Source organism: Pyxicephalus adspersus, chromosome 10 (genome assembly GCF_032062135.1).
Source record: "Pyxicephalus adspersus chromosome 10, UCB_Pads_2.0, whole genome shotgun sequence".
Lineage (NCBI taxonomy): Eukaryota > Metazoa > Chordata > Amphibia > Anura > Pyxicephalidae > Pyxicephalus > Pyxicephalus adspersus.
In genome coordinates, this window is record NC_092867.1 from 11,039,673 (window position 1) to 11,067,206 (window position 27,534).

The 27,534-nt window shown below is 36.9% G+C and overlaps 1 protein-coding gene and 1 long non-coding RNA gene across 4 annotated transcripts in view; one reads left to right on the top strand and one right to left on the bottom strand.

Annotated features, from left to right (window-relative positions):
- Positions 1 to 10,092: 10,092 nt before the first annotated feature.
- Positions 10,093 to 27,465, top strand: LOC140338813 (uncharacterized). Its single transcript, XR_011922328.1, has 4 exons — positions 10,093 to 10,439; positions 12,083 to 12,139; positions 21,135 to 21,241; positions 24,489 to 27,465. It is a non-coding gene; the product is annotated as an uncharacterized lncRNA (long non-coding RNA).
- Positions 12,091 to 27,534, bottom strand: part of LOXL4 (lysyl oxidase like 4) — an 80,270-nt gene continuing 64,826 nt past the window's right edge. For 2 of the 3 annotated variants that reach the window (XM_072423115.1, XM_072423116.1), the window contains 4 exons: positions 24,464 to 24,579; positions 22,213 to 22,349; positions 18,484 to 18,595; positions 12,091 to 15,439 (listed from right to left, as the gene is read on the bottom strand). In XM_072423115.1, coding sequence (XP_072279216.1) covers positions 15,369 to 15,439; positions 18,484 to 18,595; positions 22,213 to 22,349; positions 24,464 to 24,579 — 436 coding nt within the window. In that variant the 3' untranslated portion in view covers positions 12,091 to 15,368. Of the gene's footprint in view, positions 15,440 to 18,483; positions 18,596 to 21,595; positions 22,350 to 24,463; positions 24,580 to 27,534 lie in introns of those variants that run through there. The other variant, XM_072423117.1, reaches the window with a different exon arrangement.

A 27,534-nucleotide genomic window follows, 5' to 3' on the forward strand; every position in this document is an offset into this window, starting at 1 on the left:
CCTCCAGAGGTTGCTAGGGATAATTTGACCAATGAGCAGTTTGTGACTCTCATGTCAGTTTAACAGATTCTAATAATCGTTTTGTCTTTTTGTAAGGGTGGCTGCCTTTCCAATGGCCAACAATGTAAGAGGCATTCTTCATACTGGCCACCCCACTAATATATTGTAAGTTGTGGATATAGTAGTTATAGCAGGGGTTCCCTGAAGACCTGAAAGTTATTTTAAGGGGTCCCCCCATGTTAAAAAGGTTCAGAAACACTGGTCTAAATTATATAGATTCTGCTAATTTCCTTAGTGTCAGACACAGAATGCATGAAGTTCTATTGCTTTGTGTTGTATCAGTTGCAAAAGTCCTATAACTAGACAGCATGTCAAATTTTACCCTTGGACATACATTCTCTGGCCACTTTATTAGGTACTCCTATTCAACTGCTTGTATAAATATTTAATGAGCCAATCAATTGTCAGCAACTTAGTGCATCTCAGTATCTAGGCATTGTTAAGAAGACCTAATGAAGTTGAAAACCAAACATTGGAATAGAGAATAAAGCACAGGTTATGACCCAAAAGAAGGTAAGGAGGAAAATGTATAATAACTAGAAGAAGGTTTTAGCTCTCTCCATATACCTACCAGTTCAGGCTTGATAAAGGAGAGCTGCCAATTTATAGCTTTGTTTAGGTGGATCTCTGTAAGAAGTAGTGCCAGATTTGAGTTTAATTTGATCTAGAGCTAGATTGGAGTCTAGCTCTAGATCAAAGTCTAGAGCTAGACTCCAATCTAGTCTAGAAACTGGAGTCTAGAAAATTGGGGTCATAATGAATCAGAATTTACTAAGGATTCTTCCAAGCTGCACAAGAGCAATATGTATGTATGTGTTGTCTATAATCGTGTATTTTGGTATGACTGAAAAAAAATTGAAAAAGACCGCAATGCAAGTGAAGTAAGATGAAGAGAGCGCGGCAGGGTTTTCCCCCTCCCTTCTTCATAGAGCAGAACAGTGCTGTATGTACAATGCTCGTTCATGCATCTTCCAGTCTTTTGTCATTGGAAAGGATTGTGAAAGATCCTTTCCTATGTCAAAAATCTAATGTGTGTACATAGCCTAACTGGGATTTTAAACTTTATATAATATGAAATATTTTTTTTTTTTTTTTGCCTTCTCCTGTTTACAATGCTTGTCAGAGGCTAGAATATTTAAAATCTGATATCTTTCATCTCGTTGTAACTGTAATTGTGTTATGTAAATGTCTATAATTTATAACATTTCTGGAAAACATTCTGATATGTCTGTTTTTTGTTGGCAACTTATAAAATTCACTTGCATTTTACCGCTCTTAAGTTCTTTAATATATGCACATATATTGAGCTGATGCTAATTATTGAGCCTTACTTATTTTATGTTGAGTATTGAGGGTTACATAAGGAAGTCTGGTTCTGGTGGAAAATTTAAATTTAAAATCACATTAGCGAAACAGCCTGCCTTTCAAATCCTTCCAATTTTTATCTTGTAAACTAGTTAATCTCCTGGTAATTGCTGGTGTCCTTCACTTTTTAAGAACCTCATAATGGAGCCTCTTAAGATATAGCCACATGTGTTCATGGTTTCAGAGCTGCCCTCGCTGTAAACCCTCTACAGTCTTGTCCGCACAGTTTATACAAGAGAAGCTTCTTTTTGTACAGAAGCACTTTGATGAGCCTCATATATCTGGCTGTAATGGTTTTGCAATCTTTAGTGATACATTTTGTGTACCTGTAGCGTATATATCCGCTTTGCTAACATTTGGGTAACTACAGCATAATGAAGCCCCCATTGTACAATTCTACAATTCTAAGCAGTGCTATCAGCCCTGCCTAACTACAGAATGGACCAATAGAAGAAAGAGTAGGGCTATCTAAATGAGAACTCTGGCAAGACTAAACGCCATTTTGGCTTTGCCATGACAAATACTTTAGGATCCATTCTCCAGTTTTGTCATCTTTACTTTTTTATTTACGATTACTATTTAGTGAGTTAATTCTGACTTAAATAGCTTCCAGTCTATCTTTGAGTCGGTGACACAGAATGTGGTTAGGTATGGATAAGTATGACATCCCTGAAGATTTTATCTTTTTTTATAGACAAGGTAACCATGCCATTTCACATTGTCTCACATCATCTCTTGTTTTTCGGCAGATTCTTTATAATCATACTGCCGATGCCAAATAATTGGTAAACATTGACGTTTAAAACTAAATAGAGTTGTAAAATGCACACTGTACCGTTCTGGTGTACCCTGTTTAGTTTTTGTTCTTCTTTTATGTTATGTCAATGATTATCCTGTTTTGTATTGAAAACATTTTTGGAAAATAAAGTTATAAAAAGAAAAACTAAATGGAGTATGTAATTATAGGAAATAGTGTATGGTATAGATGTAATGAAGTTCGGGTTACAATGTTCCAGTCAGCCACTGGGTTTAAAAAGTACACCTTTAAAGAAAAGAAAACGGAGAGGGAGCGTTTTTTTGGCTGATTATATTCAAAATAATTCATATAAAAGGCAAAACAGTGTGTGAGATATATACAATGTGACACTCTTTTGAAGCCTAATTAAACCTCTTCCTTTCACATTAGAAGCATGCAGAGATTGGGGTTTTTGTGATACTATATCATATAGCATTTCTGATATAAAAAAGATGGATCCTGGTTGGTCAAACTGGCGCAATTTACAACTGAAGTTGCAAAGAAATTAACTACAAAAGAAATCTAGTAAGCATAAGAAATATGGTTGCATTTAGCATTTGCAAAACAGTATTTTTTGTAAATGGTGTTGTGATGTTTTTTGCAGAGGTAAGCAGCGCTTCATACTGCTTTTAATGAAAAAATGGAGCCATAATGGGGATCAACATTTTTACTTTGAAATGAAAGCCGTAAAATGATATTATTTATCATGAGTAAATTTAGAGAAAGAGCAGTGCATTGTTTTTGGATGTTAATGAGCCCCTAATTTCCCCCTATACATAATAATAAGCATAATATTCCGCAATTACCTTATTACAGTTCATTTATCACAGTTCATTTATGTTAAGTAATATAATTATATATTTGTGCTTTTCTGTGAATTTCATTCCAAATTCAACACATATTATTCATTGTTATTGAAAAAATCCTTCATGAGAATTGGTTTTGTGTTAATTCTAAACAATATTTTATTCTAATGCAACTTCTGTGAATTTGGCCGGTTGTTTGTGCCGTTGTTCCCCCTCCCTCCTTTCTAAATGCATAAGGGGGATCTATTTGTAGCTTGTAATATGGGATGAGGTTAAAGGCAAAACTCCCGGCAGATATGCCAAAGGTACATAGTAATGCTGCTCTTTTTATTAGATTCATAGTTAATGCAAGCAGTAAAGTAGTTGGGTTTGACTTGGTATGAAGCTTTCAGTCACTGTACAGAAGGGCTAGTATGAAAGAGGAAGAAACCGCGCATCCAGAAAAAGGACATCAGTGTGCCGCTTCTACTTTCATGGCCAGTCACAGGCATCTTGCAGCACAAATCGGGTTTTGTCATTAACTTTTATTGGGTTTTTGTGTAGTTTTATAGAGTTTTAATATGAAGTTTATATAGTTTTTATATAGTTTTTTTTATAAATTGTTTGTATTTATTTGAACATTAAGTTTACTAACAAATAATCTAAACAGATATCTTCACAGTGGGGTGTACCATGATTTTACGCCATATCAAATCTTTACTGCCATCTCTGTCCCAGGGGAAGGAATCATCCTCCTTATTGGCAAACTTTAACAAAACGGATCTAAATTCACTCCAGCTTCAACGTGCACCAGCCTAAGGCTACTCTACCAGGACAAACAGGAAATTCACCCCGTCTGGTCCACATTACTTTTACTGTTCCAACAAAGAACCAAAAGTTTATCATATGAAAATAATTCTACAAGATATGTGATTTACTGGTCAGACAATTGACATTTTGCTATACCCATCATGTATTCTTTTGTTGCAGCAATAAAAACCAATCGTGACTACAGCAAAAAAAAAAAAAAAACCTCCAAAAGGATGATAGGAGCAGAATACGTAAGTTGAACATCAGCAGGTGGGTTTGCTAAATCTCTTTTTTGTCTTTACAACTCTATTTTAAATTCTCTTCTGGCTTCTAAGAAATCTGTTCTCCAAGGGATACACAGACTGGTTTTGCTAATCTTTATTTTTGAAAGTGTTAGTTCCTACCATGGTGATCCATTGGACCCATTTAATATTTTTCTTATATTAGAAAAGTAGGATTGATTGGAGTAGTGGCTATTCACATGGGTTCATTTTCCCTTTTGATCTAAAAGCAGAATAATCTAAACAACTGATTAATATAGTTAAATGTTTTTTTTCAGTCTTCAAACAAAAAATATTATTTGTAAATATTGATTGAAAATCTACACAGTAATGTTTATGAACATTGGATTTATTCATTCAAAATCCCTTTGTAATTTTGAATACTTTGTATCTAAAAGAAACGCAGGCATGCAGTGTTTTCCCAAAACAATAATTTTGTACAGAAAATGATTGGACCAGTTGGTTGAGCACAAAATTAGATCTGTTCTTGTGTAGGCGTTAGGAAAATAAGTGTTGCCTTAGCATAAGCTGTAGCTGTGTTCACTAACCAATTATATATTAGAGAAACATTTATTTTTTAATAATCTAAAAAAAATATTAGTTGGATTAGATTATTTCCAATAATATATTATCATTCACTTTCCACACACTCCTTTTCTTTTTTAAATCAGCCCACTTACCATGAACAAAGTATTTTGTATAGTAGTTTTAGCTTTATTTTAACCCATATTGATCACACATATGACACTCTTGCATGCCCACAATCTGTATGTTGTGCAGCATTTTGATAAATTGAACAAGAGGGGGTGACAATATTATATAAGTTTATAGTTTGGCAGAACCCAGAATTGATGCAGGGATATTTCTTTGTAATCTGCATTTTAATAAAAGTAACCGTAATCTTGGATTTTTGTGCAACTGTGCTTAGTTCATGAATTATTTGGTTACCTGTGATGACTATGCAGGAATAGTCATACCCTGGTAATACCTTTAAAACAAATGGGTTTGGGTGGTTGGTGGATTCCAAAAAAGTTGTGGTAGCCTGGTAAATTCACATGTTGGTTACTGTTGATTAGCCAGTGTTCTCTGTATTCGCCTTTTATTCAGCTGGAGGGGAGATATAATGCAGGATTTATATATATTTTTTATTTTAGTCTTGTTTTTCACTGTGTACCTGCGTAAAATGAATACCAGAAAAAATGTGGAACAAAATGTACCTTACTTAATTTCCAGGTACCTGACCAAACCAAGTCAGTCATTGTTCCAGTATTGGTGTATTTTCATGTAGAAGACCAGTGGACATTGGCACCTCTTTACAAGGGAAAGCAGTCATAATATAGTGTTAGATTTCTGAATTGGAATGTGGGACCTTTCCTGTAAAGAAGACTTCTGTGTCATGCTGGCACCGGTGCTGTCAGGCTATTTCAGGAATGAAGATTATCTAAAACATTTCGGAAAGCTGAAATGTTCACATTCTGTCTGGGTTTCCGTGGTTTACTTTCCTTCTCCAAACTGGAGTTTTCTGCCAGTAAATAATTTGCCTTTCCTACTATGTTATGAGTGAGGTGCTGCCCAAAGCAACATTCTCTTGCACAGCCTCTTGCCAGAAATGTCTTTGCCTGAGGTAAATGGAATATATTCATGGCCCACTATATAAATTACAACTCCACCTTTTACACCTCAGAAATGTAAAAAAGAAATCCAATACTTCCCAGATGTTCATACTTTTTATTTCACTGATTACTACTGACATCGTTTAAAATGTATTTCCTTATTCTCTCCATCTGCAGGCTTCCTTTTCTTCACAATTATCCCCATGTTCTGCTACTGCTTTTCTCTTGAGGCTTCTGTAAGCTGCTCCAGGTGTGAGGGGCCAATTCAGTCTGGCCAAGATGTAAATCCCTTGGATGTGTAAGTCCCTTTTTGTACACAAAAGTCTTGTTTTTAAAAGTTTGGAAAAGCAGGAGGTTGCAGTAGGACACTTTAAAGCTGTTTTCATTACTAGTCAGAAGGCTTCAGATAGGGATACGTATTTCCACCTATGTTTGCTATGGAATGGTTTTCATACCAGTAATCATTAGTTAACATGCATTCATCTGTCATTTGCAACCCATATTTAATGTACAGCGCTGCGTAATATGTTGGCACTATATAAATCCTGTTTATTTGTTCTAATATTAATAACATGTTTTTTTCTGATGTGCTAGATAGTCCTTATTTACACTCCTCTTGGAAAAACTGGTTGGGGGGACCAAAATCTCCTAAATTTAATTGACAATAAGGCATGCATTGTTTATTTTGTCAAAAAAAATCCTTGCCTCCCGGTGGCTTTGGTGTTATTATTATTATTACACAATATTTATATAGCACCATCATATTATGGCGCTGTACAAAGTCCATAGTCATCTCACTAAATGTCCCTCAAAGGAGCCCACAATCTAATGTCCCTACTATAGTCATATGTCATCTAAGATCAATTTAGGGGGAAGCCAAATAACCTAACTGCATGTTCTTGGGATGTGGGAGGAAACCGGAGTACCCGGAGGAACCCACGCAGACACGGGGAGAAATTGCAAACTCCATGCAGATAGTGTCCTGGCTGGGATTCGAACCTAGGACCTAGCGCTGCAAAGGCCAGAGTGCTAACCCCCGAGCCACGGTGCTGCCCTGGTGTTTTAGCTTTACACTGTACATAGCATGTTCACCACCACACATGCCAAGAGTCTCCAGGGATGCGTGACGTAGGTATCCCGGGAGGCTCTGGACTCCCATTCATTCTCGATGCCATCCATTCTTGCTGATTTATAGCAGAAGCTTACCACCCAACAACGAGTTTAGCACCTCTTATGATTCATAAAATATATTTAGGCCACCAATTGCTTTCTTAAAAGAAAGCCCAAGTTCTATATGCTCGATAACTGTTATTCAAACATACTAATAATTTCTACAGCATTTAGTTTCTGCATACCAGCACATGTGGAATCAAAGTATGACATTGGTTATGCATTTATGTCAACGCTTGTTGTAGCTAGTTAAGTATACAGCACCATGGCACCTTCAGGTCAAGATAGTTCCATCCTCAGTGGATGGGAGACCTAAGTTCCACTTTTCCCTTGGAATACCTTTAGCCAGGGCAGAAGCACATTACATTCTGGAGTTTAGCAGATATTTCTAAACTGATGAGAAAACATCCAACTGTACTGGGCTTGTGGTCATGTATATCTTTTTGCCCTGCTTTATTATATTAGACCTGTGGGAGTTTTTTCCTACATTGTGTTGTCTATGTCCTAAATTAGCTATAATAATAGAGAATAAAACCCACGTTCCCAGGATGCTTTTCTGATGATTACAAGAACAACTGAGCACAAAATATCCCTTTTATATCTGTCTACATCCTAATACCTGAACATTTTACATGTATTTATTTATAAATGTCTACAACAAAAATCTCAGTTTTAACCTAAAACAGTTTAAATCGGCTTTTTTAAAAACTCTGAAGTATGCGGAGAGATGTTTTGTTCTGTGCATTGCTCTGTTCATCTGCACCTTTTCTAGATTATAAATTGATCTGAGTGATTGCCTTTTTTGTTTCCCCATATATTATAATAATGCTTTGCTGCTTTTTTGACAATCCATCTTTTTGGCAAAGCAATCTCTCAATAGCTAGAATAGTGGAAAAAAAGTGAAAATACTACACGGACAATGCTAGAAACCTAAATATTTGTACTGCAGCCATTGTTAATATATCAAACTGCATTTATTTGTTATGTTGAACTCAAAATATAAATGATACAAGTTAATGCAGCTCTGTAATCATAAACACATTGGAGGTGTTTCAATATAGAACTAGCTGTTGTTGAGGTGAATTATGACTCTGAGGTCCTAATGAATGTGGTCATAGTTCACTTTGGAAAACAATACCAGAGAATGGCAAATCACATGCAAGAAAAGCTTTGAAAAAAACAGATTTTTACTTGCACGTGATTGGATGGTTGAAACCAGCAGAGCTTCATGGTTCACTATTTTAAGTCCTGTACAAAATGTCCGATTGATGCCAAAGGATTGGTGTTGGAAACAATCTCTTGTGATTGTTTCCAGTGCCAGATTAACAAACAAGCTATATGTACACACAGTGCCATTCCGTTCTATGGAGGGAGAACAGAGAGGGCAAAACAGCACCCCTCTGTGCTCTCCACCATAACAGTGCATAGCGGTCATTACCGATTGGTTGTTCATCAATTCACTGTTGGGACTGCTGTACACATGTCAGATTTTCATCCAAGACAAGCATGACCATTTATCTCAGGCAACAATTGTCTGATGTGTGTATGTAGCTTATCTCTCTTGCAAGGGGATAGTTCACCTTGCCATGTGAAGCTTAAATTCTTTTAATAAATGAGCTGCATTGTGTATATGTAATGTGCATGTATAGCCAAAACATTTTCACTGTATAGAATGAGGAAAGGTTGGAACTGTTGGATTGGTGTTCTGGGGCTTTGTTAGTGAGATTTCCTGTCACTTTTTGTCCTACAAGAACAATACAGACAGACAGAAACAAAAAGTACAGCATCCAGGCTGGAACCCCTGACAGATTCTTTTTTTTGCTGTCTGTGTCCCTGTTGCCTTAACTTCCTGTATATTATAACCATTGTCAACAGAGTAGGAAGTAAATAAAGGTGGCCTGGATAGCAACACAAACAGATGTTCCCATCTTTTCCCACTCTGTCCTAAAATAAATATTTAAATGTAAATTTCCAATTGGCAACATAGCACTTACAGTACTTCATGACCTGAGAATGAATCTGACAGATTCAAAATATATTGGAGTCAGATGTTTTAAATGCAAGTAGAATAAGTACCTGCATTACATGGCATCAGCCTCTTGCAGTCCACATACAGCAGGAATAAAGTATAAGAGGAAAAAGCGGAACAAGGAGCCAATCAGTTCATGTGCTGACAAAAAGTTATTTAGTAATTATCTCTGGGGTTCTTTTTTAAAGGATTTTGTCTGTTTTGTCAAATATAGGAAAGCCATAGTGTGGTATGGTTCCATTCATACCACACTATGGTTTGTCCAATATTAAGCTTTCCACAAAATCCTTGCTTAATTTTAAATATAGTCTGCAAGCCCACTTCCCATATTATTCTCTTTTAGATTCTGATGTAAACAAACTCTCATTATAAAAATTAGAAAGTGAACCAAGTTGGTTAATGAGGTTTGTTTTTATAACTTACACATGTAATCACTTTGTGTGTTTATAATACAGCTGCATTTATGATCTTCATTTAATTGACTCTCAAAATCTGATTTCACAATATTGTGCAGCTCTGCCTTTGAAATATGTGCTTGTTTAGCATCATTATGTGGCTGTAAGGTCCAGTATTTCAATGTCAGACCAACTTTGATATTTATTTGAAGCACAACAAAAGTGTAAAAAGAAACAGAAGGGACAGGCAATAAAATAAACTTACCTGTCTGTTTTCCTTCATTCTGATTGGTCAGGCAGGAATGACATAACTTCCATGCATGTGCACTGGAGTCAATGAATTTGAGTTTTTCTTTTTTGCGGAAGGGATACTGCCTGCCTCCTCTGCAATAAAGAACCTGCCTACTCTCAATGTTTTATTTTTTTACATTTCGCTCCACTTTTAAAAACACTACTATACCAATCTTGTCCTTTGTTATTTACAATTCTTTCAGCCTCTGGAATGGACTTACCAGGTCTCCTCATCAGACAAGGCCGGTATGCCTCCTGTTTCCAACTACAATTTTATATTTATATTGTTGGGTAGAATGCAGTAATAGCTGTGAGACTCTTCCTTCTGCAGCAGGTGGATTGGGACTTCATGTTTTAATGCATTTGGAAATAAATCCCATAACATTTATATCACTGAGTGAATAGGTTCACCATCATTCCCCTTGTGACTATCCATTAGTTGCATTAAACAGTACTTTTTATATGGGATATAAGGATACCTTGACTCCTTTAAAAAATGTGTGTTGCTGGGCTGTCATGGGAAATATCTAGTCCTATTTATTATTGTAAAAAAACAAAAGTTTTAAAGCTGAACACTGATATTCAAATTGTTCACATTTTTTAATCTAATCATCCCTGCCAGGCATGGCTTAGCTGCTGACATTAATTTTCTCTTCTGCTTGTAAGCCATGCAGCCAAATGACTAATCAATCCCTGCTTGTGATTTGACAATGAAGCATCAAAAGCTTTCTAATGAGGTCATCCCTCTGTCCTGCCGGCACACTGCGGAACAAATCCTGACTAACCGATTCTATCAGATGAAAAACCAAATGATCCACCTGAGTGGGAAAAAAAGTTCATAAATGTAAGTATAACTTTTCTCTCCTTTGGTAAATCATTTGCTATTATTGTACTGTAAATGTTTTCATTGCTGACCCTTGCCTTTTGTAATGGAAATTATGTTCTGAAAATAAACAATTGTAGTTGCCATTGATGATCTTCTTTTGAAAATATTAGTTGCTCGGTTTTTCTGCTGAATCTCTGGTATTAAAATAATGTGTCGTTCCCCCAGAACAGATTTATACAGTTTGTCTGTATATATTTAATGTTTACAATAAAAAATATGGGAATGAATGAAAAGGCAAAATTAAATTTTATATTTAGTGTATAAAAATATAAGCAAAGAACAGTATGAAGGATAATCCTTGGGCTTTATTCACAATCTGGGTCTATAGATAAAGCAGTGAATCTGATATTCACTAAAGCATTTCCTGGTGGGGATTTAATTTTGGAAACACTTGGAAATGGAAGAATCACCAACAGAGAATGTTTCAGTGAATGTCAGATTCACTGCTTTATAAATAGATCCCTATGTGTGGTACAGTGATGTGAATAGTACCCCCCATAATGTGCGATATGCAAGAACATTATACATGGAGAGGCTTTACTTACACTTGAACCACACCTTAGTTTATGAATGTATGTACTTATTTACATTTTAACAATCAAATCCATGTAGGAACAAGTTTCTATACTTTTTCATTTAGACAGGATATTTGTATTGATGCATTTATGAAAAGAAATTAAATGTTGTAAGGGGAATCCTTGTATACTGCAATGGTACTTTAATATGATTGTCATATATATCATCCATATAATGCCGGAGCAATGTAAAAACATAAAAGGCTTTCATTGGTTCAGTTTGCCTGTCACGTAGGTACATATGGATACAGAAAACAGTGAATGTCTGTGCTCATGGAAGCTCCAATGTGTCATAGTAGATAATTTCTGGGCCAGGGACATAAATGTGTTGTTAATCAGAATAAGCAGAGATACATTTTTTTTTCTTTTCAGCAAGAACAGGCAGTGACACTGCTGGTTATAGTTGGTAAACTCAACTGCCTGCTATCTGAAAGTCATATCCTGCTTTTCCCAATAAATTGGAGATTTGATTCAATTTAAAACTACCGAATGGAGCAGTCTGGTCAATTCTGTGCATGTGCACTACATATCTTGTGTATTTAGATTATACAGATCAACTTGGCATATCCATTGTATGAAATGCTCATTGTGTTTAGTGCTATGGGGAAGGCATGGACACAAGGAATGTTGAGTTTATTCCATGGAGAGCCAGCTATAAACGCTGGTGTAGGGATTGCAAAGGACATCCTGGAAAAGAATGGAATAAAAAGTCTATGCAAGTATAAGGTAATTTCTCCACTGGCCTGCATAACATTTAGGCCTTATTTGCATTTATATGTTGCATTCATGTGGTTCTCATCACATTACTGGCCGTTACAGTAGCAAGCAAACCATGGTGCATTGCGCTGCCAATAATTTTAAACCTGTAAACACAATACATAAAGGTAATGGGATTCTTTAGATAGCGGAAAATTAAAGGTTTCATTCAGAAACATCTACTCTGCCCACCTTTGATCCCCAGTCAAAAATGTGTTGAAATATTATTGTGGTAATTACCATTTTTACAGTTTTTTTCTGTTTTTGCAGCACACTACTTTATTACTATGAATTCAGCAAACCTACATTCCTGTTGCCTGGCCCAAGGTATACACATCCAGATTTCTGTCTGTTTGATTTGCTTATTGTGTTTGGGTAGAATGCCAACACGGACCCTGCAGCCTTGAGTAAGGTAACATATTCATAGTAACAAAATGAAGCACAACTCTAGAGCAAATGAGTCTGCTTCCCATTAAGAACTTTTTTTATTGTTATTGTGTCCAGAGGTGTACAAAGCATATAACTGGTAAAACAGCAGGTAATGAATATGTGAACAGAAAATAATATATTATTAGAAATATTTGACTGCTCCTTGGCTGTACACAATGCATCATAACCTGACTTCCTCAGGGAACCCCCTTCTCCATTAAAGGATTCGCTTGTTCCATGTAATGTACATCTCTGGTTAATGCCATATTTATTCTGTGGGATTATTGAACTATATTAGATGGGGAACAAACATACAAAGACAGCAGGGATTAGCACTAAAGTTTGAGTGTTGCCATAGGACATTTTTTAAGGCCATAAACCTTTCTAGAATCAAAAGAGATCACATATGGTGGTTGTATATTCAGTTCAAAGTGATGTTCTGCAAAAAATATTAGGAAATTAGCACTATAATACATTTTTATTCTACAACAAGCTGACACATTGTTTTTGTTTTAATACCAAAGTTGGAAATCTATAAATCATTTTGTCACATATGTGGTGAAGGGTTATACTGATTTACTGGGTCCTAATGGTGGGGCCGCTGATTATATTACAATAATTATTGTTATTATAAGGATTGTTATTATCATCCATAGTGGTGGAGAAGGGGTTTGTTGTCTTTAACCTACGGGCTTATCGTTTTCCCAACTTATTGATTTCTGTTTCAAATGCGAATTCAAAATTGATTTGACTGCAGAAAAAAAATTTACTTTATCATTTACACCAACACATGGATGCATTCATTTATCGACAACAATATTTGCAAAAGCTCTGCAGGTCCAATTTGTGGTCTATTGTGGTGCAGATGTCACCACCCTATGTGGCATTTTATTTTAGTGTTGGAAGACTCTCTTAGTCCGTGTTACAAAGACATAACGTTGAGAATCTTCTCTTATTTGTTTGAGGTCTTTACTGCTGCAGCTCTGGATTAATGATAATTTTACACACACAAAAGCTCTCAAAAATCATAAAATTTAATATTTTGTACATTAGGGTTTTAATGTTTTTTCTTTGCAAATAATGTTGAAAAGAAAAAACCCTTTTGCTGGCTAAATGTGACACATTTAGTATTAGCCATAGCAGAGCACTATGATGTGTTAGGTGATGCCATGTAGTGCACCTACCTGATAGTAAAAGTTCTGCTAAGTTTTGGCTTTGCATACATTTTAGGTTTAGCAACCCTGTCAGTGTTTTTATTGTTCATGTGCCCACCTTGCCCACCCACAAAACTCCAAAACAGGAATAGAGAAGAAATTCTCAAATGCATTAAAACAAACCTGTACTCAGATCTTAGTACACCAATTACTTGTCTGATTGTGAATAGTTACCTTGAGAATAGAATTAAACAGACAAATTTTCTTCTCCATTACCTCTTAATACCACAGTAATAGTGTCATGGTCACGTTGAATCTTTGTTCTCTTTGCTGTACATTGAAACCCTATAAACTCACAGCCATAGAGATGATCAGTCTGCTGCTTTGACAGCTTAAACTCTTTTGATTGTACACCAAATGAAATGCAGAAACAGAAATGCAAAGGCGGTTGAGTGCAGTAAGCAGAGCAGGATGAGAGTATCTTTAACAGGCTGTAAAGTTTCACTTAAAAATACTTCATAGTTTTTGCACATCTGGAATAGGGAGAACTTGTTTTAAAATCACCACATGTAACTAGTACCAGTCTATTCTTGGGTCACTTGTTCATTAGGGTTAACAAAAAAAAAATGAAATGGATTTTAAAGTACTACATCAGCGTTCATACATGTCATATATATGGTGATGTAGTACCTTTTTCTTTTTTGTGGTTGGTAATACATAGGGGATGTGGTTCTTAGTTTTTTGACTACTATATGTGATTATCTTTCAGGGTGTATAAAGTTATCTGTTACAGCAAGTGATTTGACATTCAAATATTTACATATTATAAACATAGTAAATATTTTTTTGAAGACTGTCTTTTGTAGCTGCAGCCACGTTGGAACAATTAATTCTCAAATTAGCAGAAAGTGCTGTTTTCATTTCAACATGTTAGATCTGTACACAACCCCTTTCCCCATCCTAGCATTGAGGTGGCAGCCTTTAAAATTTAAGTGCAAATCAAAGCTTTTGCACAGAAAGAAAAAGGAAGAGAGCTCTGTGTCCAGGCTTGCATGGCCTAATTGCTATACAATGTCTATGTCTACAGAGGCTTGTTTTAAAGTTTATTTACTGCGTGTTCAGAATATGAAATATTTAAATGGACATAGCCTAGCCAAAGTTCAACATTGTACCATTGCATAAATTAGTCTAGGTCAACATTATTAATATGGGAGGCATTAAGAAGGCCCCCTGATATCACGAAAGGGCAGCACATACTATTTCCTGAATGTCCTTATACAGAAAACTGTCAGACTGTAGCTATGGAGCAGGCGATGATCAGAAACTGTGAACATGGGAAAAGAGTTTTTGCAGACTATGTTCAAAAGACATTCATAGACTGCAGACCCATTACATTTTACAGTTTACAGCCCCTCTAAACGTTATTGCCTATTTAAAAATCACTTGTGCCACAGTAAGATACATTGTAAAAAAATAATGGAAAATGTGTGACAAAGTATTACACCAAACCATTTAAATACAACAGACCTAGCACCTAGGTAGGTAAAGCAGACTTTTGTCTGCAGGGCTTGATGAATAACACAAAATGTACAAAGGGCAGCAGGTTTAGCACCATCTTGGAAATCGAGTTGTATTAGAATAATATGAGACAACACAGATAACAGCATAAAACCTTTGCTTATCCATCTTTTTAACCTAATTATTTTTGGAAATATCACCTTCAGAGCAGTTTTCCCAGTCTAATGTCCAATCCTGTGTGCTGATGGTTTTGTTCTTCTTTAGTATAAAGGTCACGGGCAGAGCTGTCATGTAAACAAAGTTTTTCTGGTTTATATTCCATGAGCTGGTTGAAGACCTGAGATTGCCATTTTTTCCAGTTGTGACTTATTTGAACCCTATCTGAAAATAGGATGGAGTTTGGAGCAGTATCCGGCATGAATAAGTCCTTTAGATGCCCCAGGAACAAAGAAGGGCTACACCAGGTTGTTAGAGAGTCTCTGCTGGTTTTCAAACTCTTCCTCTAAATCTGCGCTGTATGCATCACCTGTTAAAAGACAATATCACAATCACTGAATGGCATAGATAGGGATTTTTATTCATTGGGTCAATATGTCACATTTCAATGTTGCAATGTTAAATTTTTGTTTTCATATGAGATTAATATCACCAATTTATGTAGTGTGTGAACTGGGCGCACAAGTTTTTTGATCCTCAGAGCAGAAGCAAAGAGCTAAAACATGCTTTGTTGTCAATGGGGAACTGTTACACTAGTGAAAAAAATGCAGCACTGATGATCCAGCACTAAAATGTCTGATGTCAATGTGCTGATAGTAAGGCGATTGCCAAACAAAAGGGAATTAACTATGAAGGGAATACGAGATTCAGGGGTATGGGGTAGTAGATTCCTTTCCATTATACTTAAAAGATGATTGAAATATATGTGAGCTGCTCCTCTTTGTGTATGTATGAGAAACCCTATTTAATGTACAGCGCTGCGTAATATGTTGGCGCTATATAAATAAAAGGAGAAAAGAGAGGGGCTTCAGGCCAATAAGTTGTGTATTGTTTCAAAAAGCAATTTAACACAGTAGCGTGTTACATCACAAAAGACCATTCCCCATTGTAGAATCATGGAGGGGTGGTTGGCTAAGCTGAACAGTTGTGTTCTGGGCTAGAAAGAAGGTGTACATGAATAAAAGTCTTGTTACCCGATGCGTTTCACTACGGGGGCTTCTATATACCAAACGTAATATATTGTCTAAGCAAAGTGGAGATGTTGTCACAGATAGGTATGGCACAGATAAGAATAAATGTTGCTGCTGATATGGGTTAAGTTGTATGGTGCCTTGGGTTAGAATGTGATAAAAAACAGATGTTTCCTGGTCTTTAAATGTATGAAATGCCAAGTCCGTGGATGAGGGAGTAGAGAGGTGTGCAGGGAAGCGTCTTGCTGCAATTGGCTATCAAAAGGGGATATGAAGGAAATATTCGACTGTCAATGTTAAGGCTGTGTACACACAGCAAATTATTGTCGCCTGAGTCAAATAGTCATGGTTATCTGGGCCAAAATCTGACGTGTACGGCAGACCCCTGACGTCGCTCATTGAAATATGCTGATGGAACGAACAACTGCTGTGCATTTCCGTGGAGGAGAGCGAGGTGCCACTCATTCATACTCTCTCCTCCCCTTTCCATAGAACAGCACTCATTCTTTCTTCTGTCACTGGAAGTGATCATAAAAGATAATTTTCATCAACATAAATTTGATGCTTTGCACATAGCCTAAGATTCTGGGGTTACATATTTAGAATATACTTTGCACATAGGTAGTCCACTTTGTACAGGTCTATTTGAAATGCCTTGTGTTTAAAAAGGAATATTCAGCATTTAAAGGTAATTTAGACAAACATCTTAATACACACAGTAAAAAAAACATAATTGTGAGCTGTTTTATCTGCCAAAATATTTGTATTTTGGTCCATTTATTTCTGGGTTTTTCACAGATCTGCATGTCTTTATTTTTTTTCTTTTTGCTGCAGTTAAAACTTACAGATCTTGTTCCACCTAATTTGAATGACATCTCATTTGCATTTGAAGCTAATACAGATAACACAAATGTTATCCAGAGCATCCCAACATATCTTTTGGGAGCTGGTGGATAGAGGCCCAGAAGTATGTTTAAACTTGGTTTTATGGGAATGGGTTCTATATCAGGTGAGTAGAGACCTGATTCAAGCTACCCCATGCAGCTCTCCAGCAAATGATTAGTTTTCTACTTGTAGGCAGAGGAGGAACAAAGCTGCTTTAGCTCTGTCCCAGCCTTTGGACCGTCAGCAACAGCTGGGATGTCACATCACTCTGTGAACACAATGCAGAGGAGTTGTGACTACAGACTTCTATGGGACACTCTGTAGAAAAAAAGACTAGGAATTATTTTTTTCACTCCTAGGTTTAATTCTGGACCCCTAGTTGTCACTGACAGCAACAAATTTGGAATCCAAGCCCAGGATCTGAAGTCCCAGTGCCATTTATTTTTTAAATGGCCATTGTCCTGGTGGAAGTTTTAAAACGGCACCTAGTAAGGATGACATTCTTCCAATGGACCACACGTAGGAGGCATTCTTCCACCACACAAATGTACTGGGAGCTTTGGATATTGTTATTATTGTCAGGGGTTGCCCCATGTTAAAAAGTTTGAGAAATGCTTCTCTAAATACCGTATTTTTCGCCGTATAAGACGCTCCGGAATATAAGACGCACCCAATTTTAAAGGAGGAAAATCTAGAAAAAAAGATTCTGAAAGATTATTCCCCTTCTGATCACTCATGTGCCATTCATACCAGTATTCCCCTTCTGATCACTCATGTGCCATTCAAATTCCCTTTCTGATCACTCTGTGTCATTCAAATTCCCCTTCTGATCACTCTGTCATTCAAATTCCCCTTCTGATCACTCTGTGCTTTTTTTCCACTGTACGGCAGTTAGGACAGGGAACAGCAGGTGGCGCTGTGCCGGCTTCTTTCGCTCTGCTTTACAGACAGGAGAAGTCACGATGCTGGCAGAGGAGAGAAGAGACAGACTGCATGCAGCCAGAGACACACGCAGGATCGGGTATCGGATGAGTATATTATTTTCATTATTTTATAACACATTTGTCGTATAGGACGCACTAACTTTCCCCCCCCCCCAGTTTTGGGGAAGAAAAAGTGCGTCTTATACGGCAAAAAATACGGTAGTTTCAAGGTGGGTGGACAGAGCTCAATTTAGAAACTGCAGCTGAGGTCTGCAAAACAAAACTATCCTAAAATCCAGTATATTAAACTTCAATTCACCAGACTAATGTGTAGACTAAATAATCTAAGTCTACCAGAAAAAAATCTAAACCGTTTATTTGTTAAATGATTTCTCTTTTACTAAGACAATCCTGTATGTGTGTCATCACTTGAGTTTGTATCACCCAATGCAGTAACATATCTGTGACTCCAGTGGTAACAAAAACCGCCCTTGCAGCTAAAACACTCCACAAATGATTTATAGACTAGACCGTCAGCCATGGCTAGCAAATAATTGTTGTACAGTTGTCATTACCTGTGTGACAGCTGTGCATCCAGATCTTCTTCCCATCATACTTGCACCGGCACCTCATCACATTGTTCCTGAAATCTGATTCCGCCACTTCAAATTTTGGGTTCAAAATGACCTATATATTATAATGAATAGATATGAAAAATACATTATTCATTTTATACCCTCTGAAAGCTGCCGGAACATAAAATTCCAAAAGTCTAATAGACTATATAGAGCTTTCATTCACACAATCTGCTGGATGCACTGAATGAGCTAATAAGACTGTAAACCTTAGACCCAAGGTCAGCATGTACAGCATTCTGCTAATGTGCAAGTTATATATCAAACAGCTGCACGATGAATTGTATCTTTACCCCGGTGACATTGTGGGTAATGACTATAGATTTATGAAGAGTTATGTGCTGCTGGAGACACAGCCGGTAAAAAAAGGTTTTGGTCATATTTTTTTGATAAAACTTGCAAACTAACAGAAAAAAATGTCACATTGCCGTAAAATTTCATGATTTATTGGTGCACTGGGAAACAGGTAAAATTTTGAATCTAGAGTCCAGCTGTTTAGAATACATTTTTACAAACTGTATACTAGATTTTAATTTATATTTCCTGTTTTTGCTACATATGGAAACAGTATGCTCTCTTTGAAAGTTTGTTGCAAAGGTCTGCTAATCTTCCACTCTCACCCTTTTTGGTTAGTTTAGATCAATGAACCCTCTGCCTATGTTCAGACCCATGGTAGGAGCAGGCAGTTCCATGCAGCTCCTGGAGGCTGGCACCTTGGCACAATATACTTAATGCAATACTGAATTGCTCATTGCCACCCCCATTCATTACTAATAGTTTGCTGCAGATGAGATGCCAGGTTTCCCATCTCTCTTTAAAGAACCAGCATCTGAACATTGGAAAACTGGTGGCAGTGAGCAGTACTAGCCCCTATTCATTCTCTATGGAGCTGCCTCCAGGAGAAGCTACATGTAGTATCTTCCAAAATGCAACAATTCCCTGGTGCAAGGCAATGGTAAATGCACTGCAATCTCACTGCCAGTGTGAGTCTATTACTCCGTATTTAGCAACTTCTTTTTGATAACATACTTATTTTCATCACTTTTCATTCATTATTGCATCTCAGCACTGCTGACCTCCTACAGCTACTCCCTATCTACATGCATGGTGGGGCATATTTCCTGATGTTGGCAATAGCGGACCACAACCTTGCAATATGTTTCATAACAACCATTTTTATAGGCTGTATCATGTGATAGTTTAAATTTCATTTAAGCTGCACTTCCTCCTTCTCTCCAATGTTGTACAGGATTCTCTAAAATTGCTTACTCTGGTTTCACTGTACATTGCAAGCTTCCAATAAAGTTTAATATGTTAAATCTGCCTATATTTTGTCTTGCCTTCTTCCTGGTTCCTCCTTAAATTCCCCCCACCTTTCAAAACATGGTAATGAAATCATTAAATAACTTTCCCAGCATTAAAACTCAAACTGATCAAAAATGTAAAAGGTGATAATAAAATTATGCCACCTGAGGGCTTGATTCCCACTTGTGTGGAGCTTTTAATCTTCTCTACATTAATGTCTGAGCATCCTATCATACAAAACAATTAGCAGGTTACCTGCCATCTGACTAAATTGTCTCTTTCCTACGTCACCATGGCTAGTTGACGGTAATTGCTGGGCAGGGAGAGAAAATAAAGGGTTTGGGCATTACATGCGCAACTTAGCCTCTTCAAAAGTCAACAACTGCTTTAAGGAAAACTATTTTGTTGCTAAATTGATGTAACCTATGTTATGTGTTTGCAACTGCAGCCATAGTGTGAATGAATTATTGGTATTAAAAATGACCTTTTTACTTTGATTTGCAGGCAGCTAAGATTTTTTTTTAAACTAACAAAAATGTATGCAAATGTAACCCCACTTATAACCTAATTCATCTTTATGAGACTGGCTTAAATTTAGCATTTCTGAAAATTACTTCTTAGACTGGCTTAAATTTAGCATTGCGTTCACCTTATTTGAAGTCACCTTTGTAGCTATGGCTTAGGATAACAAACCTCAATGTATATTAAGTAACCAAGTCAACAGATCCCAAATTTGCCTTGCCTTGCCATGCCATGTGTTATTGGTCACCTAACTGTGGAAAGCAGAATGCACATTTATTGGGACCTCTGATGCCTTCCTTGTTCTGAAGCAGTATTTCTCAACTAGGGTTCCTCCAGAGGTTGCTAGGGGTTCCTTGAGCAATTTGTGCCTTTCAAATAATTTTAAGTGACATCAAAATTCTTTTTGGCTATCTGTAAGGGTGGCTTTCTCCCTACTGATAACCATACTCATATACTGTGAGGTGGTAATAGTATTTAAAAAAAGGGGTTTTCTAAAGATCCTAAAATTTCAAGGGTTAACATAGGAATAACAGTTTATGGCTTCTAGACTTTTGGTACACATGCCTTTTTTATTCTTCTATGTCCTAGCCTGCAGGCGCACACTGGCTAAATGTAAACTAAGTAATGTTTACACGGGCCCGCTGGGACTTTCATGACAGCTCACAAACCAAGCACAGGTAACACATTATACTTGCAAAGTTATTTGGTATTAAGAAAAAGCCATTGTGTTTTGAATGTTTATGCCTTCCTATTCTATTTTCCAGAGTCTATAACAACATTGGAAGTTGGGTGTGTGCTTTGCTTTCCAGAATGAACACAGAGAAAGCAATGCGACTATTGATATCTTATTCTTCCATCTATACACCTAGATGTAAGTATTTATTATAGTTACATGGATTACATTTGTATCAGTTATTATTCATGGAATATTAGTGTTGTTTTATGTCCACAAGCCAATAATTCACATTTTGAGAACCTGCATTGGTAGTCTCTGTATCTTCTGTCTTAGGCTACGTACACACGTGCAATAATTATCGCTGGAAACAAACGATCAACGACCGATTGTCCAATAATTGTTACCAAAAAAGTGCACGACTGGCCAACGAGGCCAATGAACGAGGAATGTCGCTGGCAAACGAACGACCCTCCCGGCGGATCTGAAATCATTTGTTTTCTAACGATAATTATTGCACGTGTGTACGCAGCCTTAGTCCTTAAAGGGCCATGACATATCCAGATTTTCCTGGAGGGCCAATGAAATATTGAAGTGTCATTTAAAAAAAGGGGGAGGAGGAAAGCTAGTATAAACAAGAAGTAGCCTGAATATATCAGAGCTACGCCATATACACTAACCTCCTATTCTGTATAGAATAGGTAACTTTGCTAGTTCAATGGTCTAAATTTCGTTTGTTAATCAACTTCAATGTTTGTGTGCTGAAACATTTTTTTTTCTCTGAACAGTTACGCAGTATACAAACATCAAATGACTGTAGCTGTATACAATGTTTTGTGATAGTTTCCAGTGACAGGAATTGTTTAAATCCTGTACACATACTGTTCTGTGAACAAGGGAGGGAGAGGACACGCAAGTCCGACCCTGCAATGCTCTCCTTTTGGTCCAGTCCCAATCAGTTATTCATCAATCTGCTGTGAATGATTGATAAACAACACCAACGCACTATACATGATGGATTTTCAGCTAGCGCTACTGTTCATCTCGGGTGAGAATCAACTGACGTGTGTATGTAGCTTTAGTCTAAGCACATATAGTATATTCTGTGATTACCTTTTGGCTTTTTTATGGCTACAACTCGCCCAGTATAAACATATGCAAGTTCTCACCTGAAAAATATAGTCTCCGGGGCTAACATCTGTAATATCAATCCACTGGCAGTCGATGTCATGGCGGTAGGTGTCCCAGCAGCCAACTGTTATTCCTTGTTCACCGAAGTTGGCACATTCATAGCGCTTCTGAATTCCTGCATATATAACAGTGTAAATGTAATCTTAGTTTAAAAGGCAATAATCACTGCAACTGCATGGTATTCATACATTATCATACTGCTCTAAGTCTTTGAAATGCTAGCAACTAGCCAATAGGGGAGCAAACCCGCCAGTCTACAGAGCAGTGACTTGAAGAAGGCTGCAAAATGCCGCTAAATATGTCACTTTTTTTTTTAAAGGGTAACAGCATGGGTTAATAACAAAGCACCTAAAAATTCACCACAATAAAAGCAGCTGGATTTGAACTGGAAAACTAGTCTTCCCCAAAATGAATGCTAATAGGTGGCAGTTGGTTGTGTTGCTTTTACTCCTACTAGCCCTAGATTAATATATAGTAGGAGTTGCTATATTCAAGTAAACTTCTTGTAATGTTAAGAAGGGTTTTTATTTTTTCCCGAGTTTCCCGAGTGCCAGGAAAATGCTTCACTGCTTCTATCCACACATAGGGTATTTTCCTGGAACTCATTATATCTATGAAAGAGTGGTTTCAACAATATATGAAACATCCTGAACATTACAAAACAAATCCAGCTAAATATGGCTAACTACTACTAGGTATAAGGTGACCTAAATGAATGAGAACTTTTACAGACTTAGAAGTATTGCTGAAAGAACTGATTTATAAGACCCCTGACCAAGTGAATTGCTTTTCTCATTTACTGTTGGTAAATGAATACCACCCTACAAGTAAACCCACTAAAATATAGTTTGAACTACTTGGCATAAGTAAGAAATTGTATACATATGTGGATATTAGGCAGGAAAGACTAGGGATTTGGTGACAATAGGATATATATTAAGTGTAGGATCTGACAGATAGATTTAAACAAGAAAAAAAGCAAAAGATGGTAAGAGCAGGTTGGTCAGAATTGTTATAGAAAGGGTGATGTAGACCAGATATTGGGCATGAGACAGCAGGGCAGACAAATTTAAATACAATTTTTACTCTACAAAATACAGAGCAAAGGTCACCTATGGATATAGGGAATTTGCCAGGATTGATCCTAATGATAATCCTGTACATGTACCCCATGCCACTTATTTCCATTTGCACATGAATGGAAGCTGTGGTATAGTGACTGGACAGCTAACTTTTTTTTAAAGCACACTCATAGCCAAAACCTTTTTTTCCCAAGTTGAATATCTATATTTTAGCCTACCCCATTGTGATTTCCCCCCAAACTTGGGAAAATCTAGGACTGGAAAAAGAGGTAACATTTCTCCAATGCCAATAACATGCTAACAAATGTTCCAATGTCACTGCTCTGTATCTAACAGACACACTGAAAGAAGTATTTGCTATATTTGTGCTAGCAAGTTTAAAATCTAGCTCCATCAAAGATGTACTGCAATAGTCAGGTTCCCTGTTCCAAGGGTTGTTGTATCCCTTGTAAGAGGTTACTAATGTACTGATGCAATGTCTTTACTTTTTGTAAGCAATGTTGCTAGTTGACCCCTTGTGGAAAGAAAAAGAAGATCTATTAGACTTTGTTCACATACGTGCTGATCACAGGGAAGCATGATAAGAAAAACATTAATTCAGAAAAAAATGAGAATATACACACAGTTCTGGCCAAAAATATAGGCACCCTTAATATATTTCTCCCAGAAATGCCAAATGCTTTGGTATTGTCACTAGAATAAACAATAAACACTACACACACACTATAAATTCAGGATTATTTTTTTGGGTACTGAGCTGAGCTCTGCCTAGAAATACTAGCTGCCTGGCTCAATTTTGCTTTATTACTATTATTACTACTACTCCTATTATTATTAATAATAATAATAAACAGGATTTATATAGCGATGTATATTAATTAGGGGTTGCAAATGACAGACGAATACAGACGTGATACAGGAGGACCCTAGTATTGAATTACCCAGCTAGAATAGTTTTGCAGTGATTGCAGTCAGAACCTATGATCTGTTTACTTGTTCCAGGTGAGTACTAAATAAACCATCAGATCACCATGACTGCCCGCCAATATTCTCAAAAGCAGAGCTTCAACAGTGGCAGTCTATGTATTTCCCTTACCATAAGTTTCCTTTTAAACCATGTGATGTCTTTTTTTTTTTTGCAACATACCTTTTCCACACCGAGTGTCTTCCAGGCAAAAACTAGCCTTGTGTCCTTCAGCGACTTTGGAACCATTCAGAGTCAGGAGGTCATAGTGGGTGAAGACTTCAATGCTGTGATAATGTCTGCAAAGGGAAAGAATAGCACAAAATAACAACGTACAAGGATGATGGCTTCCCATGAATGTAAAGAAGGACATTGTGGTGAACCTATAAGATGGATGAAAACATAATTGATGCTCTTCTTCAGAAATGTATGTACTAATTATTGGGCGTTGCCAAGATATCCATTTACAAAGATCAGTGCTAGGGTGTTTTGAAGGAATGACTGAGGACATTTAAAGACACTATCCACCCACAGTTCTGAAATATTTCTATTCCTACTCATCATTTGAACTGAATTTAAAACACTTAGTGTAATATAATTACATGGGAAACAGGAAAAACAGCAAAAACATAACATCTTAAATACGAGAGCTACTGGCTACATATTAGCTTTTATACTATAATATACTATATAGTATTGTATGTTTATCTATGCCTTACATTCTAGCAAAAAGGAAGGAAAATATTTCTTTTCAGCTACCTTTGCCATTCTGATAATAAATATGATTTTGGAGTTGGTCCTCGCCTCACACTAGACCGCACTTCAACCTGACTTTTAAATTACTTTTGTCTTGAAATGCATTGTATTTTCTATGGATTCTTATTTTCAATTTATTAATCAAATACAAGCAATATAAATCTTATTCAGCTGTGTTTTTACTATCAAGACTTCAGTCCTGGCAGCTGCAGGGGAGACCAGAATGTGTATTTTGACAGTTTAGGATGGCAATCAGGCAGGTTAAGAATAATGAGAGCAAAAATGTATTTCCATGGTAGAAAGTAAACCCACAGCAACCAATCAGCAATAACATTCTTAATAACTAACACATTGATTTACGTCTTTAAACCAATGTGGATTAAAGTCAAAGGCACATGGGTATGTAATAGTAGGATCTTTGCCATGACACTCTTTATATCATTATTCTTAGCTGTTCTGCCAAAGATGTTGACACATTTGATGCTGGATTTACACAAGATATGTTGTGTTTGGCACTCATTGATGCTTGTTAGACACAGCTGTGGCAACTTTTTTTTTTAAACGCGGTCTTATTTTTCCCACAGTCTTTTTTCCCTTATTGTGCATTGCAACATGTTGTACTGTGTGTAAATGCAGCATGGAAGCATGACTTATCCTCATCCAGTACAAATTGTAGCCTGCATAAAGCAAAGTGCAAAACAGACAAAGTGTCCATTAGACCTTACAAAAGTATCCAAATAGCTGAGGCAACCCAACTTCCCTAGGTTTTCATGCCCATTTGTGGGTATAAAATCCAAAACATAAAACATTGGATCTAATGACACTGATTGATTGTATGTGAAGATCTGGACTTTACTAAAGTTTAATTTTTGCCCTGACCCCTATGAAATCTTCACTTCCAAATGATTTATGACTATCCCATTAAAGAGACTACTAGGAACTTCATCTGCATTTAGAGCTGTGATCTGCTGCTTTAAATATAAAGGCTCATTTTATTCTGGATGCTCCTGGTGTTATTCAATGTACTTGTTGGAGACTTCATATACAAGGCCCAAATTGTAAAGTGAATGCCATTATGTCCATGCACTTGTATGGACAATGTGCCCATAACAGCTCCCAGTGGTGGCCTATCTGTAGTAAGATAACCATGCCAACAGGTCGATTTATTAAAGGAGTACCTTTTAGACTTAAGTCAGTAAAGCTTCATTAATCTCAGCCATTTATCCATGTGCAAAGATAATTTGCTTGCCCATGACTGTTTGTTCGTAGGTACATTTAACTAACTCAAAAAGGTAGACCTTTAGTAATTCTCTATGATGTTTTTATTAGGTGCCAAGTCCCATAATTTTAAAAAGCAAGCGTACTCACTTATGCAGCGCCATCCCACTGCAAAATCTATTTTGTGAATTCTGTTTTTAAGGGGACTACATAATGTGTGCACATTCATTTGGAAAATGAGGATGACACAAATGAAATGCAGCCTATGAACCATGTATACAAGTCCTAAGGTAGGAACTGTCTCCACTTTAATATATCAAAACCTAAAATATCCTAAAAGTACTAACTGGACCATGCAATGCCAAAAAAATACTGTATAAACATACCAAAATTACACTTAGCTGCAGAACAGGTGGTATGGGTTATATTCACACCCATGGTGTGTTAATCCGTGCACTTCATAGAGCTGTTTTATAAAGCAGTTAATCTGAAATTCAGCAAACATTCTCTGGTGTAGAGTTATCACCAGAGAACCCATGTTAAGTTTACTGCATTATCAATAGGCCCCAACAATATTTATTTGTAGTCCATAGCTATTCATTCTAAATGGCACCTGAAAACACCCATACAGTATTCACATTTGTATGCTGAAGGGTGGGTATGTTGTGAATACAGATGTTGCATTGGCCATAAGTGCAGGGACATTTCCACATTCTCTAAAATTCTGTACAATTTTCAACGTGGTAATATGTTTATTTTCTCAGTTTGGGTTTAAAAAGAGCCATAGTCTTGCATTATCAATTAAATGGGAACAAAAATAGTGCTTCAATAGCAATCAGGAAGGACAAGCCTATATAGAAATTCAGCAACTGCTGCTTCTATCATAACAGGAGCTAAAAAGTCCAGTTCCACTGATGCCCGCTTTTTATCGGAAGGGGCAGGGGCCTATCAGAAACGTAGTATCCAGGCAGCCGAAATACAAAAACAGAGGTAGCAAACTTAATATGATCCATCTGCAATATTAGGACTAGAGTTGTGGCGAAGCACCACTGCAATGGGGCAGCTGCCTAGCCCTTACCTGGTGCATGAGTAAGGGAACTGACCCAACAAGAACAAGTAGAAATATAAAGAGTACCCAAGAAAGGGGCAACAAGAAGAGAACAAAAGGGAAAGAGAATATAAAAGGGTTGGGAGAGGACTATGTTCCTCAGGAGAAGGGAATTGTGGTAGGGGGGGGGGGGGGGGGGGGGTGTGAGGTCAACTACCAACACACCGTAATT